The following is an 11771-nucleotide window of genomic DNA, read 5'->3' on the forward strand; positions in this document are numbered from 1 at the left end:
CGTCGATGGCTTTGTCCGCCAATAGGAGCGTAGCAGTTTCACCGGAATGACCAATGGGGGGAGGTTGATGGTTATGGTATCCGCCAATAGGAACATGGATCTTTGGTGATATTGATCATCATCATTACCAATCAGAGGACATCATGCTGTGGGTTAGTGTCCAATAGGAGACCGTTTTAGGGTATAGGTGATAAAATATCCACCAGTCAAAGCGCATCAACTGCGAATGATCATCCAATGGGAAACGGGTTTAGCTTTTGATGACAGTATCCACCAATCAGAGCACTTTACTCGTTAGTCCTCGACCAATGGGAAATAGTTGTGGGTTTCTGATGACGATGTCCGGTATGATAAGATTGCTTGATAATAATAATAATAATAACAAAGCAACAGTTACCAGGAAATACAATAATACACTGTTTTTATCATCGTGTTTTTTCTTCAAGTAATTTATTTCGGCCTCAAGTTTGTTGGGTGGTTCTCAAGTTTTGTAATAGATTTGTGTGTGTTTGTAATAGATTTGTGTGTGTGTGTGTGTGTGTGTGTGTGTGTGTGTGTGTGTGTGTGTGTGTGTGTGTGTGTTAGTCGTCAAGAATATGAAGAAAATAAACGCTCTAAGTTCCCCTAAAAACGTATGTTAACTTTCTTGCTGATAAGCTTAGTTAACAGCTTAAGCGTAACGTTGCTCTCTCTCTCTCTCTCTCTCTCTCTCTCTCTCTCTCTCTCTCTCTCTCTCGTAATATATCAACAGCTAAATATATAATTGTCTACCAGTTTACACGATCAAACGTAAATATGAACCCAAGTTGATTTTTTTACTAAAGATGTTTTGAAATTACTTTTTTAATTTATTTTTTTGATTTTTTTTTATGTACACAAACGCAAGTCAGCGTCCCAGAGTGATTTTATTTCATTTGTTTATCTTTTTATATTTGCTTCTTTGATTCATTTGTTTATTTTGAGTTTTTTTTTTGTTATTTGTTATTGGTGTTATATGTAGTGATGATGGGTGGTGTTATATGTAGTGATGATGGGTGGTGTTATATGTAGTGATGATGGGTTGTTATATGTTAGTGATGATGGATGGGTGTTATATGTAGTGATGATGGTTGATGTTTATGTAGTGATGATGGGTGGTGTTATATGTAGTGATGATGGGTGGTGTTATATATGTAGTTATGATGGATGGTGGTATATGTAGTGACGATGGGTGGTGTTATATGTAGTGATGATGGGTGGTGTTATATCTTAATGATGAATTGGTGTTATATGTAGTGATGATGGGTGGTATATGTAATGTGATGGATGGTGTTATATGTAGTGATGATGGGTGGTGTTATATGTAGTAATGATGGATGGTGTTATATGTAGTGATGATGGTTGATGTTTATGTAGTGACGATGGGTGGTGTTATATGTAGTAATGATGGATGGTGTTATATGTAGTGATGATGGTTGATGTTTATGTAGTGATGATGGTTGATGATGGTTGATGTTTATGTAGTGATGATGGGTGGTGTTATATGTAGTGATGATGGGTGGTGTTATATGTAGTAATGATGGATGGTGTTATATGTAGTGATGATGGGTGGTGTTATATGTAGTGATGATGGTTGATGTTTATGTAGTGATGATGGCTTGTGTTATTTTCCTCCTCCTCCTCCTCCTCCTCCTCCTCCTCGTGTTTTCTTTATCCTCCTCTTATTTATCTTCCTCTTCCACCACCACCTCTTCCTCCTCCTCTACTCCTTCTTCTTCTTCCAACGGATGATTAGTGGAAGGAGTCGTCTGCCTCTCCTCCTCCTCTTTCTCCTCCTCCTCTCCTCCGTCTTCCTTCTCCTCTCCTTCGTCTTCCTTCTCCTCCTCCCTCCTCCTCTCCTCTTTGTCTTCCTCCTCTCCTTCGTCTTCCTCCTCTCCTTCCTCTTCCTCCTCCTCTCCTTCGTGTTCCTCCTCCTCTCCTCCGTCTTCCTTCCTCTCATTCGCCTTCCTTCTCCTCTCCTCCGTCTTCCTTCTCCTCCTCTCTTCCTCCTCCTCCTCCTCTCCTTCTCTCCTTTCCTCTCCTCCTCCTCTCCTCCGTCTTCCTTCTCCTCTCCTTCGTCTTCCTTCTCCTCTCCTTCCGCCCTCTCCTCCTCTCCTTCCTCCTCCTCCTCTCCTCCATCTTCCTTCTCCTCCCCTCTCCTTCGTCTTCCTTCTCCTCCTCTCCTTCATTCTCCTCTCTCCTTCGCCTCCTCCCCTTCTTCGTGCCTGCGTCAGTGTCTTGGCAGTAAATTGTCATGTCATAAGCAGCCACGTGTGTGGAGCACCCACTTACCCACCACCCACCCCCACCCCACCCCACCCACCCAACCACCGTCCCACCCAACCCACACACACTCCCCTGCCCCACACACGCCCACACACTCAACAGCGGTCCATCAGCCCCACCCACCCACCACCCACCGACCCACCCCACCCCACCCACCGGCCACAACCACACGCCCCAACCACACACCCGCCCACACCCAACGACTGGATCCACCTGACTTATATAGACTGTTTGACTGTCGTTTCTACAGTTTAGTGGTATTTTAACTGTATGAATCGCTGTTAAAATATACTCGGGAGGGTTAATCTTCAGGTGGTAGTCCGAGCATTGACCCGAGAATGATGTAGAATGTGATGAACGATATATGTTAGTAATTTAATATCGGCTAGTAGAATGTTATTATTTTTGCCCTTGTAGTTGTGTTGTTGAAAGTTAATCATTCTATCACACGTGTTTTTGGTTTGGTGGTGAGGAGAGGAGGAAGGGTAGGAGAAGGAGGAGTAAGAGGGAGAGGGGGAGGAAGTGGGAGAGGGAGAGTGAGGGGGAGGAAGAGGAAAGAGAAGGAGGTGGAGGAAATGTGTGTTGGGTGGTAATAATTGGAGAAAGAAGAATAGAGGGAGGAAGAAGATGACGAAGAAGAAGAGGGAGGGAGGGTTATAAAGTATCTTGGGTGGTAGTAACTAAGAAGAAGAAGAAGAAGAAGAAGAAGAAGAATGTTGGCTGGAAATTAATCTCCTTGTCTGGACTGTGTGGTGACTGGACTCTGGACTGTGTGGTGTCTGGACTGTGGGGTGACTCTGGACTGTGTGGTGACTGGACTCTGGACTGTGTGGTGACTGGACTCTGGACTGTGGGGGGTGACTCTTGGACTGTGGTGACTGGACTCTGGACTGTGGGGTGACCTTGGACTGTGGTGGGACACTGGACTCTGGACTGTGGGTGACTCTGGACTGTGGTGACTGGACTCTGACCAAAGACTTCCTGACTGTGGTGACTGGACTCTGGACTGTGGGACTCTGGACTGTGGTGACTGGACTCTGGACTGTGGGTGACTTGACTGTGGTGACTGGACTCTGGACTGCGGGGTGACTCCTGACTGTGGTGGACTGGACTTGGACTGTGGGTGACTTGACTGTGGTGGCTAATTCTGGACCTTGGGGGTGACTCTCGACTCTGGACTGTGGTGACTGGACTCTGGGGTGACTCTGTACTGTGGATTGTGGTGACTGGACTCTGGACTGTGGGGTGACTCTGGACTGTGGACTGTGGTGACTGGACTCTGGACTGTGGGGTGACTCTGGACTGTGTGGTGACTGGACTGTGTGGTGATTGGACTGGGCTGTGTGGTGACTTGGGACTTGATGAAACCTCCGCCGACCACAGCAAGTCCGCCTCAGGCCAAGTCCGACCCCGCTTTAATTAGTGCCCTGGTTTGTCCCTCCTCCTCCTCCCTCACCCCCGTTTTGGAACCCATGACGCAACCCACACCCCTGAACCCATTATCCAACCCACACTCTTAAACCCATTATCCAACCCACACTCTTAAACCCAAGGCCAAGTGCACTCTGAACCCATGGCCAAGTGTACTCTGAACCCATGGCCAAGTGCACTTTAAACCCATGGTCAAGCCCACAACACAACAAAAGCCTGTATTTTGCCTCACAGTTCTGGAGATTGATGTCACTTTACGATAGATTCTCACAATAAACTGTCTGGTGACGTCATGCAGAGAGAGAGAGAGAGAGAGAGAGAAAGTAAGTAGTGTATCACCATCACATACACCACCACTATCACCACTACCTACACCACCACCACCTACACTACCACCATTGGATCGCAGGAAGAAAAACAAGGTAATAGTAAAGCATTATCTTGTCCCAAATTAGGATGGATTTTAACCACAATTAGGCTCAGCTGAGGTCATTAGTAGCGGGGTTAATTTAGGCAGTTTTTTGTGGCTAATGATGTTTATTTTACCTGGATTACCTGTAGACATTAGGGGGTGGTGGTGATAGTGTGTGTGTGTAATAATAATAATAATAATTAACGGTTTATTGAAAGAGCATAGCAACCAGAAGGCTGAAAATATACAGTTACATAATTGGGGAATGGGCTTCGATTTACAAATAATATACAAATAACATAAGTGATACAAATAAGACATATAATAACTAGATGGGGAAAAGCTCAAACTACAGGGCATTTCAACATAGTGACAGTGTAAGGAGCAGTGTTTACCGGGAGTGAATACACTGGTCTATTACAAGTTATTGATAATTTTTACAATGGTTGGGACTGGGCTGTTCTTATAGCGATCAGTTCGTGCACGTATGGGCTGGATGCGGTTGTGGTGTCGAACACCAATTCTCGGGCTAGGGATCTCAGGTGGTAGTAGGAGCCGGTGTCGAGGATGGTGCAGAAGCTTCTCACCAAATTTGCAGATGATGAGGTCGTGGTGATGGTCAGTGAGAGTCGAAAGGTCAGTGTGTTGAGCGCTTCTTGATATGTGGAGTAGGAAGGGGAGAGAATAATCTTGCCTGCCCTCTTTTGCATTTTTTAGGTGTTTACGTTGTGTGGCATTTAAGGGAGGAAGACCAGGTAGGGAGGCATGGTGAGCTTGGGAAGTATGAATGTTGAGTATTAAACACTGAGGCTCAGTGCAGGAACTCCGAGGGACTTGAGTCGGTGGAGGAGGTGGAGACGGAAACTGGAGGATTTGACAACTTCACTGACGTGTGGTTTCCAATTTAGTTTGTTGTCTATGGTGACGCCGAGGAGCTTCGTGGAATCTACAACCTGGAGTGTGTTCGGACCTAAAGTAATGGAAGGGGGTGGGACAACGTCGGAGGAGAGGTTGATGTGCATAACCATGGTCTTGGTATGGTTGATGGTGACGTGGTTGTTGGTGGCCCAGTTTTGGAGACTGTTCAATAAATCCTGAAGGGTGGTATAGTTGGGAGCAGAATTGTTGACGCTCATCCCAATGGTAGAATCGTCGACATATTTCCAGCGAGCAGGGGTTTCTCTTAGGACATCATTGATAAGCATAAGGAAGCATAGTGGTCCCATCTTGGTGCCTTGGGGGACGCCACAGGTGAGTGACTGAAAGGTGGAGACAGCCGATCGGAATCGTACAGCTTGACGTCGGTCACTGAGGAAGTCTGTAACCCATGGTTTAAGACTTCTTCGAAACCTGAGGTCGATAGCTTTGTTGATGATTAAATTGTGGTCGACTAGGTCGAATGCCTCAGTGAAGTCAATGAAGGCGACAGCTACAGACGTTTTTCGTTTCTCCAGATGGCGGTATATGTAGTCGAGAAAGCTGACAAGACATTGAGTGGTGGAGGAAGTTTTCATATTACCAAAGATTGCGACATACAGTCTTCCAGTCAGCTGGGCATCTGGCTTGACTGAGAGAAGCATTGATGATGGAGTAGAGGGGTTTAGCAAGCTCCTGGGAGAACTCCTTGAAGAGTTTCATTGGTAAGTCAATGGGGGTGGTAGAGCGTTTTAACTTCAGTTTGTCCAGACGTTTTGCTACTTCAAATTCTTCGACTAAGTCAGTGGGAAGGGGGGCTGGTAGGTAAGCAGGGAGAGTGGTTGTGTCAAGCCGGGGGAGCGTCTGGCATATAGTAGCGAAATGATTATTTGATTGCTCAGCTGCGTCAACATTAGTGAGATGGCTAAGGAAGGGGAGGGGGTGTGTCTTATTGTTTAGTCCACAGAGTTCTTTAAACACCATGCACACTGTGTGTGTGTGTGTGTGTGTGTGTGTGTGTGTGTGTGTGTGTGTGTGTGTGTGTGTGTGTGTGAAGTTCACCTTTGATCGCCGTTTTTCCTCTTCGTTCATATGCAAATTAGTCTTAATTTGCATACCTGTATTAAATATTTATTAAGAAACGTCAAGTGTCTACTGACTATATCCTGCCACCCACAGTGATAAACCAACCTAAAGTGCCAACCCACACACAGTGCCAATCCACCCACAGTGCCAACCCACCCACAGTGCCAAACCCACTCACCGTGCCAAACACACCCACACTCATACCAACCCACAGTGCCACAATAATACTGTGCCATACCACACCCACACAGTGCCTCACCTACCCACAAAGTGCCACAAGACTACAGTGCCACTCATTAGTCCCACACCACACACATACACACACACATCGCCACACTATACACCACACTCCACCACACTCACACCCATTCACACCACACACCGTGTCACACTATAGTTACACACACACACACACACACACACACACACACACACACACACACACACCCAAAGTCACACCACACACAGAGCCACACATAAAATTAATGGCTGAACATGTAAGTACAGTATACATATAAATTAACATTGACTTAGTGTGAAATAGATGTTAAATGAATGTTAATGTCATCACCTGGGGACTAATTACTTTATTTTACCTGTACTTTAATGAGAGTGACTTGACAGGTATATGACACCAGTAATGCAAAGAGAGAGAGAGAGAGAGAGAGAGAGAGAGATACTGCGTTTATATAGGTGTTCTCTGATCTTACTCTCCTCCCCACATCATGTTGTAAGGGGAAGGCTGGAATGGTATTAATAAACTCCTCCTTTTCCCCACCCCTCCCCCTCCTTTTCCTCCCCCTCCTTTCCCTCCTCAGCTGAGAAGGAGTTCCCCCCCTCTTGTGTTGACGTCACTTTCCTTTGGTATGACGTGTTACTTCCTCCTCCCTATCTGTTGTGACGTCCTCTGGGTGACTTCACTTAATTTGATGTCATTTCCATTATGGTCACTTTCAGTTTTGTCGTTGGTCTCCACGACATAAGATATAGAGAAATAATATAATATTTCTCACGTATTTCCACAACGATTTCTGCCTTATTTCCGTGGGTTTTTTTCTACTAGCTGTATAAGTTATGTTATTGGTCGGAAATTATCGCCTCAAGGAAGCCACCCACGCTGGAGGGTCGTCGTTACGGTAGTCATCAATTATCACCCAAGGAAATATTAATCATGGCTCAGGGAAATAATCATCGCCTTAAGATTAATGTAATAAAAAAATACCCAAAAAAAACACTATGGTAGTGCCAATTAACACCACCAATCTGCTGCTTCTAAGAAAATGAGGAGGGTGGAATTGCATCATGTTTTGGCGGATCTTTATTGTGTTTTTTGGTGTTTTTTTAGTGTTTTGTGTTTTTTTTAGTGTTTTGTTTTTGTTTTTGTGTGTGTTTTTTTTATTCCCTCGTAATTTACTGAACGAGGCTGTCATTATATGCGGCATTGTGACCGTAAAGATGACGTTAATCTTATTTTTTTATTCGTTGTGTTACGTTACGTGTTGGTTGTCACGAGGTGGTGGTAATTCGTCGAAAAATCAAGTCACCTTTGTGACTACTATCACCACCACCACCACTACTACCCTCTCTTCCTTCTATCCAACACCTTTCCCTTTCTATCCACCACCTCCCCCTTTTCCATCCCTATCCTACCCCCTTTCCACCTTCTCCATTCCTTCCACTATCGTCTACCCCTCCTTTCATCCCCCTTCACCTCCTCTTCCATCCCCTTCCACCTCTCTTCCATCCCCCATTCTACTCCCCCTTATTCCAATCCCCACCCCCTTTCACCCCCCCTTTCTACCCCCCCCCTTTCACCCCCTTTCTACCCCCCACTGCCCCTTTCTACCCCCCCTTTCCCCTTTCTACCCCATTCACCCCCTTTCTACCCCCATTCACCCCTTTCTACCCCCCATTCACCCCCCTTTCTACCTTTTCATCCCCTTTCTACCCCTTTTCACCCCTTTCTACCCCCATTCACCCCCTTTTCTACCCCCATTCAGCCCCATTCTACCCCCCATTTAGCCCTTACTACCCCTATCCATCCCTTTCATCCCTTCCACCCCCCTTTCCCAACCCAGACAATACTAAACAAAGCCCAATATAATACACAAACTTACACACGCTAAATATGTCTCAGAAAAATGTATACACACTTACCATGCATTACTGTGAGAAATCTGTATACATTTTTTTGAGACACCTTAATTGTATGCGGGTGTATACACTGTATTTCTAACAAGCAGATAAATAAATAAATGAATTAATACAAAAAAATAAATAATGGAAGTTATATATATATATTTTGTCTTGATAATAACCAAATCTCTTGTGGTGAAATTACTGTTTGTTTGTCATTACGGGGAAGTAGTGTGAGGAAAGAGGTAGATGTCTCAGGGGTTTATTAGACATGTAATTATACCTACTAAATCTGACGGTGGGTCCGAGGTGGTGATTGTGGTAGTGGTGGTAGTGGTAGTGGTGGGGGTAGTGGTAGTGGTGGTAGTGGTGGGGGTAGTGGTAGTGGTGGTAGTACTTGGAGTGTTAGTGGTGGTGATAGTAGTGATGTTAGTGGTTGTGGTGGTGATGATAGAGGTGGTGGTGATGGTAGAAGTGGTGGTGGTGGTGGTAATAGTAGTGGTAGTGATGATAGCGATAGTGGTGATGTTTGGTGGTGGTGGTGGTGTTGGTAGAATTGATGGTGAAATTGGTAGAGGTGGTGGTAATAGTAGTGGTAGTGATGATAGCGATAGTGGTGGTGGTGGTGGTAGGAAGTTCAATGGACAGTCTAGATTATTAAAGCGGTGTTTTTGTTGTTGACGACTTTGTGACACTGTGGAATCAGTCCTATCTAAGAGTTATACCTGATGGGGGTCACACGCTGAGGGAGTCCAGGACCACTGGGGGATTCTACGCTAGAAGTCCAGGACTACTGGGGGTCTCACGCTAGGGTCAGGACTACTGGGGTCTCACGCTAGGGGTCAGGACTACTTGGGGGTCACACGCTAGGGGTCAGGACTGGGGTCTCATTAGGTCAGGACTGGGGGTCTCACGCTAGGGGTCAGGACTACCATTGGGTCAGGACTATTTGAGGTCAATATAGATCACTAGGTGTGGGGTCATTAATGTTACAAAAGTGATCACGTGTTGTTGTTTCAGACGTTCGTGTGTGTGTGTGTGTGTGTAAATAATAATAATAATAATAACAGGTTTATTGAGCTTGGCAGCCAGAAGGCTGAAAATATACAGTTACATATTTGGGGAATGGGTTACGAATTACAAATAATATACAAGTGACATAAGTGACAAATAGTAACTTAGATGGGGACAAAACAGTTCATTTCAACATAGTGATAGGGAGAAGGTTTGACTGGGAGTGAATACACTGATTTATTACATGTTATTGATAATTTTTACAATGGTTGGGACTGGGCTGTTCTTATAGCGATCAGTTCGTGCACGTATGGGCTGATGCGGTTGTGTGTCGAACAGCAATTCTCGGACAGGGGATCTCAGGTGGTAGTAGGGCCGGTGTCGGGGATGGTGTAGAAGCTTCTTACCAAATTTGCAGATGAGGTCGGTGATGGTCAGTGAGAGTCGAAAGGGTCAGTGTGTTGAGCGCTTCTTGATATGTGAGTAGAAGGGAGAATAATCTTGCATGCCCTCTTACTTTTTCTAGGTGTTTACGTTGTGTGGCATTTAGGGAGGAAGACCAGGTGGGGAGGCATAGGTGAGCTTGGGAAGTATGAATGTTGTGTAAACACTGAGGAGCTCGGGTGCAGGAACTCCGAGGGACTTGAGTCGGCGGAGGAGACGGAAACTGGAGGATTTGACAACTTCACTGACGTGTGGTTTAATTAGTTTATGAGCTGTAATCTACAACCTGGGTGTGTTCGGACCTAGGTAAATGGAAGGAGGTGGACAATGTCGGAGGAGAGGTTGATGTGCATAACCATTGTCTTGGTATGGTTGATGGTGACATGGTTGTTGGTGGCCCAGTTTTGAGACTGTTCAATAATAACCTGAAGGGCGGTATAGTTGGGAGCGGAATTGTTGACGCTGATCCCAATGGTGGAGTCGTCGACATATTTCCAGCGAGCAGGGGCTTCTCTTAGGGCATCATTGATGAGCATAAGGAAGCAGAGTGGTCCCATCTTGGTGCCTTGGGGACGACAGGAGTGACTGAAAGGTGAGACAGCCCCTGGAAGCGTACAGCTTGGCGTCGGTCACTGAGGAAGTCTGTAAGCCATGGTATGAGACTTCTCCGAGCCCGAGGTCAGTAGCTTTGTTTATGATTATATTGTGGTCGACTAGGTCAACGTTTAGTGAAATCAATGAAGGCGACAGCTACAGACGTTTTCGTTTCTTCGAGATGGCGGTATATGTAATCGAGAAAGCTGACAAGACAGTGAGTGGTGGAGGAAGTTTTCATATGTTGCCAAATTGCTGAGGGCCCGACTCCTGCAATATCAGCATAGTCAAACACAAACTTACAGATTAGGCTGTGTGTGTGTGTGTGTGTGTGTGTGTGTGTGTGTGTGTGTGTGTGTGTGTGTGTGTGTGTGTGTCATCTTCTGCAGCTCCTTGTTGGGTTTTCGACCACAAACACAGCTAAACTCGACCAGCTTAATGACTTGGTCGATTTCATTTACAATTGACGACGAAGAAGATTGGCCCATTCATCTGGTCGAAGTCGTTTACAAATAATTCCCATGAAAGTCACAAAAAACCCTGGTAGGTCGAATGCGTTTTTATCGACCAGTTGTTCTTGTCGTCGACTTTAGGGAACTGGTCGATTCGGTTTATTTCACCTCGTCGAGTATTTGAGGTCGATGATGTGGTCGAGGTCGGTGATCTGGTCGAGGTCGGTGATCTGGTCGAGGTCGGTGATCTGGTCGAGGTCGGTGATCTGGTCGAGGGCGGTGATCTGGTCGAACCCATTGTTGTACCGACCAGACGAGCGTGGTGCCTGTAGGTGGAGGTGGTGGTCGATGGTGGTACTGTGTGTGTGTGTGTGTGTGTGTGTGTGTGTGTGTGTGTGTGTGTGTGTGTGTGTGTGTGTGTGTGTGTGTGTGTGTGTGTGTGTGTGTGTGTGTGTGTGTGTGTGTGTGTGTGTCAATAAGGTAAAGATTTCGGGATAACACTTAACTACTTCACCTTCCTTCTTCTTTCCTCCTCCTCTTCCTTCCTTCTTCGAGTATTCCATTCTTCATCCTTCCGCCTAGTCTTCCTTGAGTTCATCCACCCATCTATCTATCCATCCATCTATTCTTTCATCCATCCACCCATCCACCCACCCATCCACCCACTGTCCACACAATAACAAAGATTGACTGATTGATGTGTAACTCTGTGAGCAGCTTCGTCTTCCCAACAGCTCAACCCAGTTCGATAACCAGAGCTCTCCATCTCTCCCGACCAGAGTTACGACCTCTTGTTTCGGGTGGGTGGGGAGGGGTAGGGGAGGTGTGCGGTGGTCGAGTGGATACAGCCCCCCTCGCCTCCTGTCCTAAGGGTTATTGGTTCGCATCTCCCCTCCCCTCCCCCTTCATTCTTCTTTTTCATTGTGTTTTTTCTTCCATATTTATTCCTGGTTTATCCTACCCTTTCTCTTTTTCCTTTTACT

The 11771-nt window shown here is 45.9% G+C and overlaps 1 protein-coding gene across 1 annotated transcript; it reads right to left on the reverse strand.

Moving 5' to 3' along the window:
* Positions 1-2958: 2958 nt before the first annotated feature.
* LOC121861997 (putative protein TPRXL) lies at positions 2959-3902 on the reverse strand. The gene is made up of 2 exons (XM_042359925.1): positions 3843-3902; positions 2959-3588 (listed from the first exon to the last, which is right to left on the reverse strand). Exons 1-2 carry the CDS (start codon positions 3900-3902, stop codon positions 2959-2961), a joined length of 690 nt encoding a protein of 229 aa, XP_042215859.1.
* Between the last annotated feature and the right edge of the window lie 7869 nt (positions 3903-11771).

Source organism: Homarus americanus, unplaced genomic scaffold, assembly GCF_018991925.1.
Source record: "Homarus americanus isolate GMGI-L3 unplaced genomic scaffold, GMGI_Hamer_2.0 scaffold40601, whole genome shotgun sequence".
NCBI classification, from domain to species: domain Eukaryota; kingdom Metazoa; phylum Arthropoda; class Malacostraca; order Decapoda; family Nephropidae; genus Homarus; species Homarus americanus.